Source organism: Apteryx mantelli, chromosome 22, assembly GCF_036417845.1.
Source record: "Apteryx mantelli isolate bAptMan1 chromosome 22, bAptMan1.hap1, whole genome shotgun sequence".
Classification (NCBI taxonomy): domain Eukaryota; kingdom Metazoa; phylum Chordata; class Aves; order Apterygiformes; family Apterygidae; genus Apteryx; species Apteryx mantelli.
In genome coordinates, this window is record NC_089999.1 from 5,512,843 (window position 1) to 5,535,658 (window position 22,816).

Genomic DNA, 22,816 nt, shown 5'->3' on the forward strand with positions numbered 1-22,816 from the left:
GAGGGGGTCCCCAGACACCAGGGCTGCCGGGGTTATCCCTGCTGCAAAACAACGAGCCGAGAGGCGGATCCAGACACAGAGGGGGAATCGTAAGGACGCGGATAAGAGCAGGGACCGAGTGGGGCAGCGCCTCTGTACACCAGCTCCCTCCTCCCTGCCGCCAGCCACTCCTCGGCTCTGCTCGCTCTGCGGGAGGCCGGCACAGAAGAAATTCCTTTCACCTGGCTAATCATTTAATAGGGAGAAGGGAGAGTCACTTAAAAAAACCCAACAACATAACAGAATATGACCCAAATAATGCAACTGGACTTTCGAAACTGATGGGGGGGGGAAATATTCTTATAAAGCTTTTAATCATTTATGGTCGCAAACAGCAGTGACAGCACACTTAGAAGGGGGGGAAAAAAAGGCAGGAAAAAAACCTTTATGGCAGGCAATAGGCTTATTCAAATCAAATTAAGACGTACAGCTTGAAGGTGTTTGCCTAATCAAAGGGAAAGTAATCTTTAGGAGAACTGGGGTAAACCGTCCTTACGCTAGCTAAGGCCGGCTCGCAGGGAGGGCGGCACTCGCAGCGCGGGAACGCGGCGGCGGCAAGGCACCAGGGCGCTTAACCCTGCCTCCTCCCCGCGCCGCCAGCTCGGCTGCTCGCGGAAGAGCATGACGCACGCTTGCTATTTAAAACAGCCGCGGTGGCACCGGCCAGCGGGTTTATTTAGCAGGTCCTAAGATCTGCTGTGAACGAACGCGCTCTCCCCCCGCCGTGCAGGGGGGCTCGAGTTTCGCAGGGGCGACCCCGCCGCACGGCCGGGGCACGCGTTCCCGGGCGCTTTGCAGCCCCGCGGCGCGACGAGGACCCGGGGTCCGAGGGCGCCAGCTCCGCGTGCCCGGCTGGCGCAGGAGGATGCGGCTGTCCACCACCACCGGGAGATGCAGCCCGTCCGTCAGTCCGCAGACGTTAGGCGCCCGAATACCTCGCTCAACTCCTGAGATGATGCATCCCGGCACGAGCCTCGCGGTAAAAGCCCTCCGGCTACGCCGCGCAGGCGCCTGCACCTCTTCCCCCGGCCGGGTGCCAGGAGGCTCCAACTCACCAGCACCCGCCGGGCTTTGCAAAAAGGTGCAACCTTATTCACAGAAGGGCTGTTCTCGGGTTTCCTTTGCCTCCCGAAGGCGCCTCTGAGGGATCCGGGTGGGAAGGTCTCCGTCCGCGGGGGCCCCGCGACGCCCCGGACCCAGGTACGCCACCCACACAGCCCTGTGCGCAGCTCCTCTCTTACAACATCCTCCTCTCTCACTTCACTTCAAGAAGTCTGGAAAGGATTATAAATTTGGCCCTGGGGAGTTTCACTTGTGAATCACTGGGGCCATGGACAAGGAAAACCAGGCGCCTATAGAGGAAAGCGCTGCTGAGCTGCCAGCTACAGCCGACTCGGGCTACCAAAGGCATGTGGAGGTTGTGAACCTGGCCCCCAAAACTCTCCAGTTTGCAACGGCTACCGATCCTGACGGCCCCGATCGCAATACCGCGCTGTCTGGTGGCTCGCTGAGCAAGATGCATCACCTTTCCACCATGTGGATAATTACAGCAAACTAGTATCTCTCCCCGAAATAAACATCCTCAAGTTTTGCATGCTGCGTCACTATTTCCAAACTGCTCAGAGCAAACAAAACAGAAGGGGGAAAAAAAAAACCCAAAGGAAATTTCCATGCAGAAAGCAGCGTTATTATAAAATTCAAATTATAAACAGGTAGCTGTCAAATTACGACAAAATGAGTAGAATTTATGTAAGCCAACATCTGAAAGATCAAGCATAGCCTTAACTCCTTTCCCCGCAAAGTTTCATACCGCGCAGCCAGACCTGGATAGCTCAGCTCACGTCTCCGGGCCAGGCCCTATCCTGCACAGGTAGAAACAATTTCCACTTTCACAAGACACTTCCATTCTGCAGGCACAGTTTGTGTCTGCAAATCAAGTTTCTGCATGCCTTATTAATTGCTTGTCAGCGCAGATAAGGTGGCGAGAGATGCAGCTATTCCAATTTCTTCCCACAGCTCCTGCAGCAGTCACCAAAATAGGTTCTCCAGCTGTGCACGCAGGCAGACGCGCCAGCAGCGACACACCTCCTCGCGCCCCGCGGACGCCGAGCAGGGCTCGTGTTACAAGACGCGGCAGCAATGCCTGCTTCCGAGGCCACCCTGGGTTGATTCCAGCTCCTGTTTGATCTTGCTCGGGTGTTCATGACAAAGGCTATAGGACAGGCTCTCCGTAACGCCAAAAATGAGTGCTTAAAGCTCACAACGTTGACTTAAAGACTGGAGGACTCTTCTATCCACCACCTTTTTGCTCTTCTTTTTACGCCTTAGAGCAATTTCCAGCTCTCCTCCACAACCAGAAGCAACATTTTATTTTTAAGCAGGAGCTGGGTTTTGCCACACTCCCACAAATCCAGGAGATGAAGCCCAGTGAAGGACATGAGCTGCTGCCACATCTGCTCCAACGGGGAGAGCCAGCACCACGCAGGACCTGCCGCCCTCTGCCCAGGCGCCTGCTCGGAGCAGCACTGGGCAGACTGGGGGACCTGCCACATCTCTCAGCACACACGTGTGCTCCCACAGACGCTGGTGGGCCGACCACGTGTTTCAAGACCTCACTGAGAGCATGCTTAGTCGTTGCCCACCCTGCACTACTACAATGTCTCCAAGGAGGAAGGCATTATTTAATGTAAGACCAAAAATCCAGTTTATCAAACATACCTGGGCCCTCCTTCGGGCGCCAGCCTAGGACTCGTACAAGTTGGCTCAACTTCTCGCCATGCCTCAGACTCTCTATGTGCTCTTGGGCATGTCCTTCAGCTTCTCCTTGCCACACTTTCCACCAGAAAAAAGGAAGTAACCTCTTCATGGAAATTACACATGGCTAAATCCATTAAAGACTGGGAGAAGTGTGGGTCCACACAAGAACCCAGAACAGATTTGTACACACCACGTACCTGTAAATACTTGCACACAGGGAGATAAAAGCAGCTGAAGGCTCAGGAGTGACAGAAGAAATTCTAGATTGGCTTCTTTTTGGCTTCATAAGTACAGTTTTCTAACAATACAGGTTTTAAACTGAATTGACTGATTTTTTTTCCCCTACACTTCTACTCTATCTTCAAAACGTAACCCCGGCAATTTCCACTGCATTAAGTATCTTCCATAATGCTAATCCAAAGATGACACCAGACCACTTAAAAATATTTCAGGGGGAAGTACCTGATGCCCTGCGCTCACTAGCCTCTGAAAGGCCCAGATCAAAAACGTCTGAAGCTCAGGTGGGCGAGACACTGAGCCAAGCGACAAGCACATCTTCCGACTTGTCCTTTAAACCGGTGACTTTATCAAGTGGCAACAAAACGGAGAAGAACGGCCCACCTCAGCAACAACAGAAATCTTATTAACAAAGAGTTTATTTGAACTTGTGATGAGCAGCAAGGTAGAGCGAAAGATCAAATCCGGCTCCTGCTGAAGGCAGTGCCAAAGCTATTGATTTCCAAGATGTCAAATTTAGCTCTCGCTTCGCAGATGCTGGGGACCAGGGAGCACTCACGCGGTTGCCACCATTCGAAACGGATCGCCACGCTGTCGCTACTAAATGGCACGTCTCTCTGCCTGTTACGCAATTAGCTTTTTCAACTGTGCTTAATACCCATGACTCATAGATCTATGTCCATGTATCAAATCTCATCCCTCTCACGAGTCAAAGTGCCTTTCAGAAAAAGCACAGAAGCAGGAAGAGCAGCCAGGGAACACATTTTGCCAGTTTCCCCCTCATTGCTTCCCAAAGATTTTGACTCATTTCTCGAATTCAATTGAAAGAGTGGACTTTGCACTGAGACTTCCACTACAGCACAGTCCCCAAATTAGAACCAGCCTCTGTATCTCCAGGCAGAAGCAGGACATTGTCTTCATCCATGTTCACAGAAGGTCGTCTATCACAACAGCCTCAGTTTGCCCTGCAGCCATCGGAGAAGGGACCGATTTTGGCAGGGCTGCCCACATGCTCTGAATTCAGACGCACATCCTGTGCCGTACGGACCTGGGCATCACGTAACGCCACCACGGAAATCACCCCCAGATCCAGGGTGTTTACAAAGCATCCAGCAGAGCTCAGAATCACGTTCACATTGGCTGGTGACACCTTGCAAATGGTGCCAGGAACAACTAATCCTGTTTTCAAACCCATTTGCCCATTCAGGGAGAAGCAGAGGGAGCACGAAGCGACCCGTCGCAGCCATGCAGAGCCGAAACGTGGCCAGAACCAGGAGTCCAACACAGGCGCAGGTGGGAATCCAAACCACACTGCCTCTTGTAGCTCATCTACACTCAACAAGGATTTAAATTAATGAGATTTTTGACTGTTCATCACATCGGGGGAGGGTGGGGAGATACCATCAAATTTTCCAGTTACAAGTTTTGCCAGGAAAATTCTTCCTGTCTCTTCACCAATCACTGTCAGCCCCAGTTGCTACAGAAAACCAAACAAGCTAGCCCCAATTCCAGCAGCTCATTTCTTAATCCAGACAGCTCTACATCTGGAAAAGCGGGAGATCTATGTGGAAAAGGGCTATTTACCCATCCTGGGGAGGGGAAAGGCCACCTTGTGCATGCATTAGAGCAGGAGAAGGGACTGCCAGGGAGGTTTAGGCTACTAGGCATTGAAAGCACTATCGGAAGTGGTATTTGGGCTTCTTGGTCATTGAGGCTGTTTGACCCAAAATACTTGATAAGTCAGTGGAAGTCAGGTACCACAGTCAACCACCTTCATCCCTGCTCTTCGGAGGAAGCAACACCTGAGAGCATCAGCTCCTCTAATTATGTCACTGGAACAAGAGCAGACCTTAATCCTGCACGGCCGGAGAGAAGGAACGTAACACTCATGGCCAAAGTATACCACGTATAACGACGAGATGACAGTGATTTTATTTGTAATTGCCTTTTACTCCAGGCAAGCATATTCAAAGGAGATTTTAAAAAATGACAGAAGCCCTGGAGGACACTTAAGTAATTAGCCCTGTCTATCATTAAACACACTTTAAAACTTGCAACGAGCCATCCCGAGAAGAGCCGAGGGGACCAATAGCGCCATGCACTACGCAGACTGTCCACCCAGCGTCCCGGGACGCGGTGGGAGCACAAAGCCCTCGGAGTCCCCGCACGGTGCACCCAGCCGTGCACCCAATCATGCTCCCGCAGCTCGCTTGCCGACCGAGGCCGGTTCCAGCGCCGCCCCGCGTGCCAGCTGTGGGCACGAGGCACACGAAGGGCAACGCTCGAGTTGCATCTCTGGCAGCTTTGCAATAAAGGGAAGTCAACTCTGAAGGCATTTTATACCACTGACGCATCTTTGGGACTTTTGAGGGAGCTTCTTCAGTGGCTGGCCATTAGCACGCTAATAATAACAGCTAGGTGTCAAACAAACTGGCATCTCTTGAGGAAAAAGCCCTGGAAACCACATAAAATAGACCAATAAGAAAGCACGCATTAGAGACCAGACTTGAATTTCAACTTGTGGTTTTTCTAATCGCTTAAGCAAACACCGGTATCAGCAAAGCTGACGGATGCAACTGAAGCCGACTGCCCCAACGAGCGCCGGAGCGCCACGAGCCAGCCGAGCCGCAGCAGCTCGCTCCGGCAGAGCGGGCGCTGTCCCGCCGGCGACCGAGTAACCGGCCCCGGGTTTTCAGCCCACAGCAGAGGCAGCAGCGGTGGAGATTTCTGCTTTAAGCTGCAATCGGAGCAGAGGGCAGAAAGGCTTCAAAACGCACAATTTGCCGCTTCACAGCCGCACTGCTTGGCAAGCAAGGCGGACACGTAAATGCTCCGCGTGGCCGGCCAGCTTGAAAAGGTCCCCGAACGCTCCTGGCACGGCACGGCTAAAATGAAATCCCTCGCGCTGCAGTCGGCGTCCTCGTCCCCGACATGCCAGTGAGCCCTTCAGAGCTGCAGCGCTTCTGGCCCTTAGAGCCGCGTCCTTTCCTTCCTCGCTGTCGCAGGGAAAAAAGGGGCTTAAATTAAATCAGGATCAGAGCGGTTTATTGATTTATTAACGGCACATTGTTAACGTGAGCTCCACGTTCTAGGTCGCTATCAGCAGCACAGCGGATAAACTGCAAGACCAGGCATTTGCAAAACGTCCATAAACACCTTCAAATTCCTAAACCCGACAACTAATCCCCCCAAACTAATCCCTGCCGCTTGGCTGCTCCCCATCACCACGTCCCTGCTGCTGGCACTCGCCCTGCGACCGCTGGCTCCTTTTTGCAAAAGCCTCTCGGCAGTCCCCTGGTCACCGTTCAAACCAGCCAAGGGTCAGCTAAAGCAAACGTCGTCGTTATTAATTTCAGCGTGAGGAGGTTTGGGGCAAACCTCCTCCCGGCACGGTTTGGGGTGCCCCGGCCACGCACACGGTTTGCACGCGCCTCCCGGCCGTACGCCGGCGGCGCTGCCCAAGGCGGGTTGCTCTACACCAAAGCGCTCTTCTTTCAGCTGGGAAATATTCGGTGAAACAGGTTCACGCTTCTCTTGCTGTTTTGTTTTACTGACAAAAATCAGGGCACCTGCTGGAAAAGCTCCTCGCGTACACGCCAGCGAGAAAATGAAAATATCCACAGGCGCTGTAGGCTGAGCTCTGCTTTCCCAGACGAGCCACTGGAAACCACGCTTGGTGCAGTTTAGCTCCTCTTAGAAAACCGGCGAAGAACAAACTAGACCTTCTTGCAAACGTCCCACCCTCCCTCGCACTCTTTAAGACGAACGCACTGCCAGCTCTCCAGGAGCCGTTCAACTCAGAAGACGTTTCCACAGCAGGAATTTCGCTTTTTCCTCCAGCCTATGGAAATCAAGAGCACAGTATTTCATTCTTCTGTTACCTTTCTATTCAAAAGCTTGGTCTACACACAAATAAATTACCGTATGCTCTTTTTATACTGCAGGGTTATATCACTGTAAAACGCCCTTTAGAAGTCTAGTTTCATCTCCCCCCGGATAAACGCTTTTATATCATCATGACGGCTAGACAGGTTCCCCCTTTTGCAATTCCACCACGTATTTCAAGCAGCGCGACTCTCGACAGCACGACTTGCAAACGCAGATGAGTTTCCGCACCGCAGTCTCATGACGGGCAGGCTCAGAAAGCTCTCGCTTTAAGCGACTGCCTCTTCGTTTATTAAAAAAAAAAAAAAAGACTGCAAGTCTTAATCGGAGCGTTCCCAGCGTCGCAGGGAAGAGCTACGCTGAGCATTGTGCATGGAAACCAGCTGTCGGCAGAGCCGGATCCTGCCTCTGGCTTCGCTCCCCTGCGGCTGCGCACGGTGACGGCGCCCGAGCAAAGTGGGAGACGAGCGCAGCGGCACCCGAAGGATTAGCACCCAGGTGGGCTCGAAAGGTGCACGGCCAAAGAGGCCGGGGCGCTCGCTGAGCTGCCTGTCGAAAGCCTCTCCCTCTCCCGCCCGCGTCGTTCCGGGGAGGAGACCCCCGTCCCGCAGCAGAGGCAGAGCTCGGACGGCAACGCCATGTCCGGAGAGCGCGGATCCCCTTGTGCACCGATACTGGGAGGAGAACACAAAGTGTCCCCCAAGGCCACTAGGACCATGTCGCCGAGCTGTTCGGGAATCCCAGCTTCTTCCTTTGCGGTTGGAAACTGAGCCTTCGGGATGGCCGGAACCGGCTGGAAAAGCCAGCCCTAGGAGGGCGCGCTAAGGACACCTGGCAGGAGGTCGGGATGACAGAGACACAAGAGGAGGGACCTGCGGATGCTGAGCACAGAAGCGGAGCCTTTCCACAGGATCTGCTTAACCATCGGCTCAGGCGACTTCCCAGAGCTCCAGCTCCAGGATAAAAAGCACCAAGGAGCTCTCAGTGGGAAGTATCTGGTGAGGGTTATCCACAACGCAGCAGCACCCTGAAGCCTTACTGGAAATTCAGAGCTCCGCTAAGCTTGGCACTGCGGGCGATGGAGACCGAAGACCTCGCAGGCTAAATACCCAGGCTCCGTAACGCGGGGGCAGAGGAACATCCCGGCCAGGGCACCCGGCCCCCGAGCAGGAACCCGACACCCGTCCTGCCCGCCGGAGCACAAGGCCGAGACACGAGGAAGACCGCAAGGGAGGCAGAGAAAAGTCCTTTTAGGCAGGTGCCCAAGGCGAAGGGACCTGGGCACGGGGCGACGCCATCCTGCCCGGCGCGCGCTGCTCAGAGGGACCGGCCCTGCCGGTCTGCCGCCGGGCAGACGTCTCCCATCCGGGGCAGCGCGCTGGAAGTCACCGCCTGGCTCATCGCAGCTCAAAAAGGTGCCGGGTGTCTCCCGTCCCTCCTAGAGCGGTGGGAGCAAGCGAAAAAAGGCACTTTGCAGTTCCTGGAAAAAAAGAGACGGGCAGAGACAGCGCAGTGCGGCGTCATGATCCTCCCGCGCCGCAGAGGGATTAAAGCGTCCCGGATGGCGGCACGGCGCAGCGCGAGGACTCGGGTTGCACTTCCCAGAACCAGGCGGCCCGGGAAACTAAAATTAGTAGGAGGTGTTAGGAGACAAGTTCTGCCCCTCTGCGCACGGCTGCCTGTCCCCGGCACCGCTTCGGTCACCAATCAGGAATATTTATTGCTGGTTATCACAAGAAGATAATAAAAATCCTTGTGTTGAAACAAAATAAAACAGCCTCCCAAGCCACGGGCCTCTTCCAGGGCTCCCAAAAAGGCAGGTATTTTGGCCGTGCATCAGCGCGGTTAGAGCAGAAACACAGACCGGCAAATGGGTTGTTCCAAGGGGCTCCACTTTGGTTAGCCACCTCTTCCCCAAAACCAGCGCTTTCCGCAGGGTTTCTTTTTTTAAAGCAATGCAGGACCAAAACCCTGCATACGTGCAACTCCCCAACAGCCTACCAGCTTCGGCTCAGCGGCAGGGATTTCCGTGGGTGCAACCAAAAGCAGGATTCGAGCCACGTGTGCTGGGCTCCAGGAAAGCCCGCTGCTGGCGCCGAAACTTCCCGAGCCTGGAAAATAACATCGGGGCGACAAGGCTGGTACCGACCCTTTCCATGCGCCCAAACGCGGCAGCACCCATCTCTGGTGGCTTGCGGGGGGCTCGCAAAGCCCGAAGCATCCCACGTGACCCGCCGGGGTGCAGGGCCACCGCGGGGACCCGGGCGCTGCCCCGCGTGGGGCCGAGGAGCGGGGCTCCCGGCGGAGGGGAAAGGGCGACGGGGAGGGGGGGGAAGGACGAGAGATACAGTTTCCAGACGCTGGTTTCTTGGTATGTAAGCTAACACTCGTGTTATTTAAAGCCAGAGTTTTAGCAGCGTTCAGCTACTGTTTGCGTGATCAGGATAAAAAATCGCAATCCTAATTCCTGGCCCCCCGGTGCCTATGGCAACTGGTATCCGTCTCCTTGGAAACTAATCTCGTGGTATTTGAACAATGTAACAAGGGCCTTTAATCTCCCAAACACTGTAAATCTTTATTCTAGCCTGCTTTCCTAGGACCAGAAGAGCCAACATAAAAAGCCCGTTGTTTTCTGGGCAGCTACAGAGATCCGAACGCGAATTTTATATTACACAAACGCACGCTTTTTTTTTTCCCTCTCCTTCCTTTCTCTTTTCTCTTTTTTCCCCCCTTCTAAATTAAAGAGGAATCGATGTCCCTGGGGCGCACAAGCCCTACAGGAAAATGATTTCTCCGTCTTTGCTCAAGGAGGACGCCCCTCCGGCAGCGGCGGGGACACGGGGCCATGGCGGGATGAGGCCGGGGCGCCCCGGCGGCGCATCCCCCTCCCGCCCTGCCAAAACATTAAAATCATCGTCCAAAGGACGGCGGCTCCCGCGAGGGCCGCAACGGGGGGGGTGTGAGCCAGTCCCGGCGTTACGGACCCAGAGGCTGCGGGGGGTCTCTGCGACACCGGGGACCGAACGACACCTCGGCGCCACAAGGGTTAATCCAGATATTCTCCCCACTCGAAAACTTCCCCGGGGCCGTTTGGCAGCGGAGCAGCGCGTCCAGCCCGAACAGCGCGTTTTATTTCGTCGCAGCCCTCGGTCGAACGCCACCGTTGCGGGGTCCTTGGCGCCGCTGTTGGTCAGTGCTGTTTACACATCCCCGTACGCTGTTTGCTTTTTTCGCAACAGCCCGACATGGTTGACTCACGTTCGGCTCCTGACCCCCAGGTCCTCTTTCTGCACGGCTGCAGCTTCAGCAGCTACTCGCCGTCCTCGCTCCGCGCAGCTGAGCCTCCCTGCCCGACTGTAGCGTTCGGTGCTTGTCCTTACCGAACTGCGTCCTATTTCCCCGTCCTGACTATTCCTCCAATTTGTCAAGATCATTTTCAATTCCAGCCTCGTCTTCCAACGGGCTTGCGGCTCCTCCCAACTTGATGTTGCCTGCAGATTTAATAAGCACACGCTCTTCTCCATCATCCGAGCCATTAATGAAAATATTGACTAGCGCCGGACCCGAGACCAGCCTCTACGGACCCCTGGCGCATACATCTTGCCAGTTTGACAGTGAACCATTGATAACTAGCATCTGAATTTGGTTCTCCAACCAGTTCTGTGCCCACCTCAGTATTTCCATCTAAATCAATGCTTCCCAACCTTGCCTTGTACAATTTTCTAAAAGAACAGGAAAAAAAAAAAATCCCCCAAACTGCAAACATACAAAGAAACAAACACAGCAGGAAAGATTAAAGTAATAGAGGAATATAGCAGATGAATAAACGCAGGACTTGCCAACAGCCTTATTGCTCAAGCATCCCCAGCCAGGCTGGGGCGGACCGAGTTTGCAAGGCTCAGCCGAGCCGAGCAGGGTCCGCTCCAGGTGAACAGCGGCGGGAGACAGGCGGGAGACACGAGTCTCTGCCTTCACGGCTGGAGAGGGAGCCGGCCCCTTGCCTCTCGTTCCCATCCCTCCCCCTGACCTGCTTTCGGGACGCAGAGAGGGGACCGGGGAGCCACGTCTTGGCTCCTGCAGGAACTGCCGGGCTCCCTCCCTCCGGGTCTCACCAACTCACTCTGGCCTTGTAAAGACACTACCGAGGATCAAGCCAGTGCCGTTCTAAAGGCACCAGATGGCATGTTGCTTTTTAGAAAGCTCCCAACAGAGAAAATCCCCAGGCCTGCTTCTGCCAACGGCTCCAGCTGAACAACGCCAGAGCGCAAGCGAGCGCGGCGGCTGCGTTCAGGGAGCCCGCCACGGGGAACAGGTGCGCCGAAAGGAAGGATTCTTCCTTCGCCAGCTAAAACAAACGCAGCTCTCTCACGGAAAAAAATAACACCGAGAGCCTGGATCTGGTCGTGCCCCTCTGCTCTCTGGGCTTCGCCTCTGTAAGAGGCCCAACTGCCCCACTTCAGTGACGCTCCTTTCCACAGGCAGCTGTTTGCCACGGCAAAGGGGGAAGGTGTCTCTCTGCACTGCATTAAAAAGGAGACGTATATAACTTGGGTGATACCACTAACAGAGGGAAGCATGGCAATGCAGGGAACAGTTGCGTGCACGCAGGGAGGTGTCTGAAGCTGTCCCTCTCTCTGTCCCCCTCTGCTGGGGGCTGCTTGATGCCCCCATGAGGAGGGTGCAAGGTCCTTTGCTCTGAAACGGTGGTCCTGTTGCAGCTCTCTGACTGTACATCTCGCCAAGCCCTTTTCCTTCCGCCTCCCCTTGGTGATCTCGCTTTGCCAGCATCCTTCTCCCTCTGCAGATCTGCATTAGATTTGGCTGGGCACTACATCCTAAACGTCCTCCTGACATCACCTTGTTTTAGTCCTCCGAGGCTCAATGCTGACCTCTCTTTTGCAAAACTACTGTTTATGGGCAGATGCCAACCAAAGTCGCATCTAAGTGTGGACAGGAGGATGAGGTCCTACCTCTTACCTGCTTAAGAGCAGACTTTGTTCCCCCCTTCACTCTCCCCCAGACGGTCATTGCACGGGTCAGCTCTCCTCCTATGGAGGCAGCAGCACCTGCAGAGTGGAGCATGATGCCCACGGCACAGCCTGGTCCTTGCACAGAGGTATCATCCTCCCCATCCCCACCATTCATCCATTCATAGGATCTGCCAACAACACATCACAACTGCGCAGTATCTCAAGGAAAGCATCTCTCCATGGGACCCTGGTGGGGCAGAGCCCTTCCCGAGCAGCTGGTGAGGAGATGGCAAGCCAGGCATTGCCTGCTCAACGCCTGATCCCCAAAGCACCAAAAGAGCTCATCAGATGAGGCCCAGGGCACCCAGGCCGATAGGAGGGTGGAAGCACAGCCGGGAGTGGGAAGGGGAAAGCCCCGGGCTCGGGGAGGCAGGTATCGGATGTGTGCCAACCAATTTCACGGGGCAGTTCCTAACTATCAGCAGCCGTGACCCACTCCTGAAGACAGGCCACGGACAGACCGGATGCAGCACGTGCCTTTCCCAGGTGCTGAGAGTCACTAACCCGTCTGCCCCCGGCAAGGACAGCTCTCCGCACTCCTGCACCCAGGCAGGGGCTCAGGCTGGCACCGCACCTCCCGTGCTGATCCCAGCCTGCCGCGGAGGTGCTGCGCTGCCACCGCTGCTAATAACGTGCTTTCTGCTCTTCCCAGGTAATTATCTCTGCATAAGGAGGTCTCTGATAGAAAAGCCACTACCTAATCTCATTACATTTTAATTTTATCTCTAATATTTCAATTCTCTGGTTATTGTTGTTTCAGTAACAAGCCTTCCCCGTGTTAGAGGGCATGCTATTTGCTAACCCGGCGCCTGATTCTACTCCACACAAATAAGCTCAATAAAGCAAGCTTTCCAAAGGGATTAAAGAAAGCTCAGAGGCTCCACAGTCCCCATGCATGGCCGCCAGCGTAACCAGCACCACACAGGACACATAAAAGCAAAGCACTTTCCTGCTGCTTCAAACCAGATGTGACAGAGCAGCAATGGCTGCACCTCTAAAGCTTCCAGCACCTTGAAAGCCGGAGCCATGGGCCCTTGTTATTAATCTAGGAGATGCTGTAGCACAGATCCCAGAGTGATTAGCTAGATTTCTGCTCCTCTTGCGGAGGTCGGCACTGCTGTCTGTGCTCTTTGCGAGCTGCTGGGGACTAGCCACCTACATCAGCTGGCACAGGAGAAGAGTTATCAGCTAAATGTGGTAGCATTTGATTGCACTGAGCTCCTAAATCCTGCTGGCTTTCTTCCCCCCTCTTATTTAACAGGAGGAGCTAGAAAGGCGAGTGCAGACCCCACACAGGCCCGGATTCCCAGCATCCAGCCGGGGTCAGGGAATGGCCCTGCAGCACGGACCCCTCTGCCTTTTCAGTGCAATCTTGAGGGATGCTGCCGCACTACCAGCGAGTCATTAGCAGTCAGCTCAGGGCTACGGAGGCTGCACTGGAATATCTGCGGGGCGAGCACTGGCACCGCATGCCTAATGCGGGAGGCTGCAAAGAGGCAGCAGAGCTAAGGCCTGAGACGCAGCAGCAGACCAACACGCAGGGTTTTGCCCCGGCCTGCGAAGAGGCCCCCCATAACGTTTCAGAGCGCCGGCTCTCTTCCCCTTTCAGCAACAAGCTTCCTGCTCTTTCCAGGACGCTCGGGAACCCGCGACGCTGGCTGCGCTGCCCCCGTCAACGCGGATCACCCCAGCCCTCGCACTTGCCTTGTATTTAGACTGCGAGCTGAGCGGCGCTGGGAGCGTCTTCTTGTTCCATGCTTCTACCGTGTCCAGCACAATGGGGTCCTGGTCCATGTCTGAAACGCCTCGGCACTACAACAGACAGAGAGAAAGCATAAGAACAGCTAATTCAGCCAACCGAGAGCCCCGCCAGGCTGTGGCCACGCTTGTTCTGGTGACTCTGGCCAGTAAACTTCCTAATTATAGAAGAGATGCAACGACCTTTCTTACAGCCCAATTTATATAATCAGAAAAAACAGACAAGCTTTGGAACTATGACACCACCACCCCTAGGCAGGCAGTGCTTTACTGCATCCTGATTTAAGGAAGGTTGCTGATACCCTCCCAAAAGAAAGCAGAGAGGTTTCATTTGGGGAACATCCGCCAGTTACACGTCCACCTCTCCGTGCTTTGCACTTGCAGAACTGCCCCCAGCAGCAAACACATGGGCTGAAAGGCATTAACAGCTTTCATGTGTGATCTCTGCAAGAGCACAGCAACCGCTGAGCGTGCAGCTCCACACGTTGTCACTTGCAACCTCAACGCTTCTTCAGAAATGGGAATCCTGCGTGACCAGAGGGACTCGGAGAGGAAGGGTCCTGCGCAGAGCCCCCTCCCAAGCCTGCCCCGGCACCTGCGACGAGCCAGAGCCCTGATCCTGCCCCGGAGCACAGCAGATGCTAGAGACGGGGCATTTGGAGAACATCTGCAGGTACCCTGGACCAGCACACACAACCTCCCATCCCTTATAAAGCACGGCATGAATCTGCAAGGGACTAAGAGTGACGCAGCCCACAGCTCAGCACCTCACACCACCAGCCCACCCGCGCTGGGAGCTCCTCCCAGAGGCAGAGCTGCCCTGGCCAGGAGCAACAAGGAAGGCTCCAAGCGATTCCCTGCTGCAGAGAAGTCCTCGGCCAGGCTCCTGCAACATGCCCTGGCGGGCTGGGATCACCATTTCCTTCTCCCTAGTCCCGGGCAATGTCTGAATGTGGCACCAACCCCTAATCTGCTGTTTCTCATGCAAAACCCAACCATTATCAGGGCTCTGCATCACCACTAGCTGCCAGACAGAAACAGCCTGAGGTACAGCTCTGCCCCCACCCACCACACCAAGAAATTATCCTCTTCATTAAAATTACACACCACGGCCTGCTTGGGAGCCTTTGGGACTGGCTGCAAAAGGCGTTGGTTCTCCAGACCCCAGCATCACTATGGGGTCCCAACACCAGACCCTGCGGAGACACATTTGCATCCCAGGAACAGCGGCTCCATGACCATGCACGCTAAGGACACTTGCTTTCCTGGGGATCGCTGGCCCACAGTTGAGCTCTCCAGCATCTAATAAAGGCATGCACCTTCAGCAGAGATCTCCCCGCAGACAAGACAGTCGCAACAGCTCTTATGGAGATTCTCTGGCATCTAATATGGCTTAAGCTCATGTTGCAACTTCTTGCCCCTCTCTATTAAGAGGGTCTTGGCTTCTTTACACTGCAACGTTTTGTCATGACCTTTCCATACGCTGAATACCTTGAGCCGTGCTACACCTCTGCCTTGTCTGGTGGATGTTGGCCAGCAGGCTAAAAATTACTAGGGACAGACAGGCAGACGGTTAGGGACAAACACACACCCAGAGACCATGATTACATAAACTTAATTTCCAAATTATTGATTCCAAGCCAATGGTTTTCCTCCTTGGGGCTACACGGAAAACCTTACAAGCTTGAACCGAATGTAAACCAACGCAGTCGCAGTCTGCCTGTCTGCAGCGGGAGCTCCTGGGGCGAACTGCCCACGACCACGCTGCACCCACCCATCCAGCTCACCGCCGGGGCCCGCGAAGCTGGGATTTCACTTCACATGCAAACATTTATCACAGCTGATTTGAAAACAAAACAAAAACCCCAAAACAGGTTGGGGCAAACTATATAAAAAAGAACCCTTCCCCCACACACCCCCAAAACTGAAGCATCTCATGGAAACACCCTGATTTCAACACAGATGTTGCTGCCCCAGCTCAGGAAAGGTCTCGAGCCTCAAGGTCCCAGCAAGGTCCCCACAAGGTCCCCTCCCAGCAAGCTGCGTGCAGGGTGCTAGGGTGAGTTGATCTCTCCCCACTGGCAGAGGAAAGAGCCCCCGCAGCCCCCTGCTTGCTGGCCAGCCTGGACGTGCTCTTGTGCAGGCAACACCAGGCATCACCAAGGAGCAGAAAGCAAGAGATGCTCCATGGGAAGAGACAGGGTGGAGGATGGGGAGGAAAAGGATCTCAGGGCGGAGGCTCCAGCAGGCTGCTTTGATAGCTGGAGATTTAAGCCATGACTCAAAGGTTTGTAGTCCATGCTCGTGTCTGGGCAGACCTGTGGGCATCACTGCAAGGGCTGCCCCAGGTCCAGGGACAGAGGCGGTGAGGATCTGGCCCTAAAATAGAGCCAGGGCCTCTCCCAGACGCTTCTGCTCAAAGTCACCAAGACAAGGTGACCTGAAGATTGCTGCCTCCTCTCTCCTGGCCCCAAGGGACACAGTGATGCTGAGGCTATAAAGTGATGGCCTGGGCCAAAAACTCCCTTCCTCTCTTCTCTAAGATGTCTCTTTTGACACCTTCACACTTCAGCTCACATCAAGAGCTCCTTTAACAGGGAAAAGTCCTCTCCTTTATTGGCTGTTTAACCTTAGCGTGAAGCCTCCACACTTCTCCATCCTGCGTGAGCAGTGCTGGCCGGCTCCCTCTCAGATAAGCATCCACCCCCGTGCACAGAGAAACCCCAGAGTGCTGCCGACCACCGCCACGGCGGGCACAACCCCATGGCACGGGAGGGTGCCCAGGCTGGGCCACCATTGTCACATGCGCCGCAACCCCTCGTCGGCGAGCACCTCGCGCCGTTTCTCTGCTCCCCCCCAGCTCTCCCAGGTGGGGACTCCCCCGGGGGGCTTCTCCAGCCTCCAGACTGACCTGCCGAAGGTGGCGGACCTCCTGCCCCGTGCAGACGCTGCGTGGACCTGCGTGCAAGCCCAACTCGGGCTTCCCATCGATTTAAAGCCCACAGCAGCGATCCGCGAGAATCCCTTGAACTCAGAGGCCTCCAGACAAAGGGAGCCCGGGGAGCGCAACGCAGAGCCAGCCGCAAGCACCATCCAGGCGAAAAGCACAACGGGGAGGGGAGCGCTGGAGCTCCTCGCCCACACTCGCGCTTCCCGTGCGGTTCGGCTTTCTCGCTCTTCTGTGTTAATGAATTTATCTCGGCTATTAAACGCAGCAGCGCAGGGTTGCAGAGAGAACGGCTCCGCGGACTCAGGGCAATGCCGCACGGCTCGGCCCCGAGCGACGCCGCGGTGGCCCCACCGCCTCGCGCCCCTCCGCGGCCGAGCAGGGGGTAAGGGGGCACCCGCCGGCGAGCATCGCCCCGCACCGCGGCACGGGGAGGCGGCAAAAGCCGCCATCGGAGCGGAGGGGGCCTCGATCCGAGCCGCAGGTCCTGCGGAGACAGGCACCCCGCGCTAAATTCCAGATTAATCCCAATTTCCATTGTGTTATGAAACACATTATCTGTTGAAACTAAGTCAACAGTTGTTTGCATTTACGTGTAAACACACTGAATATTAGGAACTGGGCCAGCATTATATTTGCATACGAAATGCAGCCCACACTGCCCTCTCTCCCTGGCTTTTTTCCATCCCTGCAGTTAAAGATATGGGGAAGTATGGAGATCAGGAAACCTAAGACCAGAGCGGTTCAAGAAGCAAAGGCTGGTTTTTTTCCTTTCCATTTCTATTTTTGCAAAGAAGGAGAAAAGCATCTCTTTAAAACTATATAATGTACCAACACGCACACCCCTTAATCTTGCACCCAAAACTAAACCGCTTCAAATTCTCAATGATATGCATATCTTATCGAGCCCACTTTGCATACCGTATAAATATTTATTTGCTTTTAATCCTGCAAAGCAAACCTGCCTTGTGGCACATTTCCCTTCCAAGCAGCGAGGGAAGAGTTTTAATGGGGAGTCGCAGCGCCCGGCGCGGTGAAAACAGAGGTGGCGTCTCGGAGGCAGAGCCTCCCCGAGGTGCGAGGGCGGGAGGAGGTAAACAACAGATTAGCCGCCACGGCCCAACGTTAAACACGGCCCGTCTGGCGCCGGGCGCCGCGGTCCCACTCCGAGGCCGCCCTCGGCGCCCTCTTCGCCGGCTCCGGGCTCCTCCTGGTTGCCTGAATCGAGGGCAGGCCCGTGGGTCTGGCCCCGTGACAGGGGCCGCCATCGCCGCCGAGGAGAGCACGAGCCCTCAAGATGGCGGCGGCGGCGGCCCGCGACCTCGCGCCCGCCCGGGGGCTGCAGCGTTTGGGTTTCCTGCCCCCGTAAGGCGAATCCGCCCCCTCCCCAGAGCCGGCGGGGGGCCACGGCACCCTGCCACCCCCGGGACGAACGATGGAGGGGGAGGCCCGGGGCGGCCGCGCGGTAAGCCGCCACGCTGCTTGCTTCCCCCTCGACGCAGCGCGGCGGGGCAGAGTTCGGGTGCCCGGCCCGACGCCTTCTCGCTCGCCTTCAGCCGTCACCCCGGCTCCGGCTTTCCCCCCTCGCAAGGGCCGCTCGAAGCCTGCCGCTTCCTCGGCGCCGCGAAGGGCGACTTGGGAGCCGGCGGCGTCCCTCCCCGCGAGCAGCGCCGCGGGCTCGCCCGCGCTAACCAAGGGCGTCTCGGCCCTTTTCTAGGGGGAATCCAGCCCAAAAGGGCCAACCTGAACACAAACACGTCCGCCTATGTAAATCCGAGCGCCGGAGCCTCGATCACCCAAACATCAGAAGCACCTTAATTACCTCTCGCTTCAGACAGATGGATGGGAAGCGCCATGTTTGCCCGCATCCGTCCCTGCTCCGCAGCGATCAAAGCATTCAAATCGGAATCTACGTAGCCCAAGATTGTGAATTAATTTCTTAATCAGTTCCCCTTAAATGGGTTGCAAGCAATTAGGTAATCTGAGCGAGGCACCCATCAGCGACGTTGCCAACGTGCTCGCGGAGCCGAGCGAGCGCCTCGGGGAGCCGTTCCAGGGGAAGCTGGAGAGCTCTCTGCTAAGCTCTTCACACACCGCGCACAGCCGCAGAGTGGGTAAACACAAAGCTACTTTATAACGTTAAAGTAAATATTTAAATAGGCGTTTATTTCATCTGCTCGGCTGCAGTACCTCGTCCCCTGCAAAATCTCCATCGTGGGTGACGTGGTGGCCCCCGGGGCTCACCCTCCCCTCCGCCCACCTTCGCCCCGGCGGCGGCGGTGGGCAGCAGCGCAAAAGCCTTATCGGAGACAAAACGCAGTCCGGCACCCAGAGCACGGGCAGGTCACGGCCTCCGGCAGAGTTTAAAGCTGGGCTCCCCGTACAAACTACACAGGCTGGGACCAGGGAAGGGCAGGAGGGCCGGAATCCCGGAGGGGCCTGGAGATGGATCCAGTCCAAAATAAAGTGTCTGACACGTCATCCAACACGAGCAAAAACAGAGGGAAGAGCGAGCCCCGCCAGCTCCTGCTGGGGCGAAGGCGAGGGTGCTGGAGACCTGCTCACGCAGCATCGCTGCCCAGCGGGACCAGCAACGGGGCTCCCGCCGTTTGCCTTGAGAAACTTGTCTAGACAGCCATAAGAAAGGTCTTCCCTCGTAATTAGGCTACACTTGCCTTGGCTGATGTTATTCTACTACTCCGAGCCACCTTCTTACCCACTGAGAGAATAAGCTTTTTGCAGCAGGAACTAGTTGGCAGTGTAGGACTCCAAGGCGCTACAGAAAGACACCTGGAGTTAAGAGCCAAAAAAAGGCCACCGCAGCCTCTCGTACTTTCTGCTCTTACAAAACAGAGCTTGGCCTCCCCTTCTCCCCTCCACTACAGAGATAACAGGATGCTCCTGCATTTTGCAAGCACCAGCATCTAAATACAACCTAGCAACATTACGTTTCTGCACCTAAAGCCACCACTACAGTAGGAGAAGGGCATATGCAGGTAGGGACACCTGGGCCAAGATACAAGAAGCACTCCTTCCCCTCAGTCCAAAATAGGAAAAAATAAGGTTCCCACACTGTACTGGAGCTAAGTTCCTGTTTAAGAACAAAAAAGAGTTGCTGGGTTTTCCAGGAAGCTCACCCAACCGTAACACAAGCTCCTCTGAAGATTTTGCCGAAGGTGCAGCTGGTCATTTCTGGTCCTGATGTGCCTGAGCCTTTGAAAATCTCTCCTTGCATCTTAACTTCCCAACATCAAGCAAAAAGAACAAAGGGGCAAGTTTTGTCAGGAGGCTTAATGTTTTTGGATTAGATACACCGATAGAAAAGGTGGGGGACAGAAGCTTCTGGGCACACAAGGAGATATGTGGTTTTCCGAGGATATCAGCATGCCTAATGAAAGGTATTCTCCCAAACCTTGCCTCTGTTATCTCCTTAGACCATCATGGCTCCATTACAGGCTGCAACAAGGAACAGAGATGTTTTTGAACAGCAATACCCCGTGAATTTTCCCTCAACCCCTATGTCCAACATCTCTCCGTCAATAACACAAAACTCTTAAAAAAGAGTCAATCCAGCCCTCTCTGTCCTCTTTTCAGATACTGAGAGTACCAAGGGCAATAAAGTGAGATTCAAGCAGAAAGCAAAATCAATACCAAGAACGAACATTCTGGGCTTAAATGCCTTTTGTAACATCACAGCTAAAAGCAGGTTAGTAAAGGAGGGAGGGGGGAAAAAAGGAAAAAAAAAACCCAACTCTCCGCAAACCGACAACACATCAGTTTAAGAACAACTGCATTTGCTGTAAGGCTTTTCATAGATATAGCTAACAATTTCTAGGCTAGGAGCACACACAGGTCTACAGACGCATGAAGCCACAGCCACCCAGCCCATCATTCCCCCTCGAGTGAGAAATAACCTCGGCTGAGCTGTCACGGAGGGAGGGAGGAAGAAAACCCCCCGGCACCCGGATCCTCCTGCAGCACCCGCCAAAATGCCGGCTCCTCCCCGGGGCAATGCCGGCTTGCATGCACGCTGCGTAGGGCTGCGATTTCAGTGTTGAGGGGTGCAGGGGCTCCGGCCAGGGCCCAAAGCGAGGAAGCTGAGAGCAGAGGGGGAGGCAGCACTCAGGGAAATGCTCTTCATCCCTCAACTGGTGCAGATGCCGGGAGGGAAAACCATCCGCCAAGCGCTCTCCACACCCACGGGCTTGCTGCGGCCGCCCGATGGTAGCTATTTTCTTTCCTGTTCTTCTGGTCTCTCCCTTCCGTGCATCTCTTTAACACCTCCGAAGGGCTTGCTCCGGCTGCTGATGGACATCTGCGCTCCTCCTCTAATAAGCAGCTACCGAGGCATCAGCTTCCCTGCCTAAAAAGAAAAAAATCAATGCTGCCCGGCTCCGTGGCAGAGCTGCAAATGCAGCACAAAGCAAGCTGGCCCGCGCCAGCGCCTTCCCAACGCACGCCAGGCAGCGGGGTCCCCCTGCCAGGGACAAGCACCGGGGCCGGACACGCTCGGCACCCACGAGTGCCCCTGCAGTGCCTACCAGCGACGTGGCAGCAGCCCCAAAGTGACGAGAGCTTTGGAAGAAAGCTGATTTAAGTGTGAAAATGAGAGCAGAGCACCTTGGAAAAGCCGTCCCCCCCACCACCACCACGGAGCCTCGATAGCCTGGCTTGCCTCCACCACATCAAAACAACCAGTATCCAAAGCAGAGACAATCTCCATGTTATTTTTAATTATTAGATTTAAAATAATAAAGGAGGCCTACGTGCTCTAATACATCAATGACAACACAGTAAAATCCCAGCTGCATTAAAAATAGTCATTTCTACAAGAACACGGCTGCCAGCCAGCCACCTACAGAAACTCCTTTCACCCCTTCCAGCATTACGGGAAGCATATTCTCAGCTCCCTCTGAAGACACTGTCAACTGAGATCTTTTGCAGCATGCCAGAAGGTCATCAAGCTAGGAAATATGTATTTCGCGCACACAAAAATCAAGCAGGAACAAAAAAGATATTCCAACAGCAGAAATAACAGGATCTATGATCTTAAGGGAGAACGAAAGAAATGACAAGTAAGAAAATTTAACGGCAACGAGGCAATAAAACAACCAGTTGGCTTTCAAAGAGCATTTAAAGATCAGGGGATTTGCGCACTACGAGGTGCGGAGCAGAGGAAATCTTTGCTCTAGCTGGTAGCTAACGTAGAGTAAACTTTTGTCGCGCTACCACGGCACAGAAGTCGGCTTTTATCATGGAGTGCCTCGCGCATGTATCCATTGATATGGCTGTATTTATGCAGGTGTAATTCCCACGGAGATAAAGACCTTGTTTTTCAACAAGCAGCAGCATCATACATAAATTACAATAGCAAACATCAGAAAACAAAGACATTTTCAAGAGAGCACATAATCCTCAGAGTAGCAGCTTGGGAAAACCTGAAGGATAGCACTGTCTGCAAGAAGGCTGCAGGAAGACAACATGAAAGAGATGCTGGCAGTTTACCCAAAGGCCAAGGAATAATCTCATCTTCTCCCCACACCCCAGCCCCCCTAAAGGAAATACCTTTGGGCAGGTGGAAAAATCAGTCTGAGCAATATGCAATCATGGGGCTCAGGAAGCCATCGGGATTTTCAAGTATCACAAACTCCAGAAAAAACAAACAGTGTTTCCATAGCACTTTTCATTTTCCCTCATGTCATCAGGTGCTTCTTGCTCCGTGCAGCTGCTCGGCACCAGGCCCCCCCTCGCTCGCCTTCAGCAGCACGGGACCTCGCCGTGGCACTATGCAGCACAACCGAGGAATCCCGGTTTCCTGGGCAGGTGGATCTCACACTGCCTTTTGCTCTTGCCTGGCCTTAACTCCAGCTAAGAGATGGGAGGAAGGAGGGAACGGCACACGCGGGCAACGCAGTTGTCCCTGGGGCCAGGCCTTTGCCCTGGCTGCGCCAGCTTGGCTGCAACAAGCTGCTCGGCAGCAAGTGCGACCAGCGCAGGTAGGACCAAAGAGCAACGGGCAAGAGCATCCCAGAGGCTCACTCCCACAAGCCCTCTGTGCTCCCGTCAATGACACTTGCCCCTTCTCAGGGATCTTGGATGTGGCGTTTTAGCAAAACCATTCATTGGAAACGGGCTGGATTTGACCGCATTTGGGTGGACAGCA

General features: G+C 54.8%; 1 protein-coding gene across 5 annotated transcripts in view; it reads right to left on the reverse strand.

Moving 5' to 3' along the window:
• GTF2IRD1 (GTF2I repeat domain containing 1) overlaps positions 1-22,816 on the reverse strand; it is a 97,828-nt gene that overhangs the window by 64,326 nt on the left and 10,686 nt on the right. For all 5 annotated transcript variants that reach the window (XM_067309958.1, XM_067309956.1, XM_067309957.1 and 2 more), the window contains exon 2: positions 13,653-13,760. In XM_067309958.1, coding sequence (XP_067166059.1) covers positions 13,653-13,742 — 90 coding nt within the window. In that variant the 5' untranslated portion in view covers positions 13,743-13,760. The remainder of the gene's footprint in view (positions 1-13,652; positions 13,761-22,816) is intronic.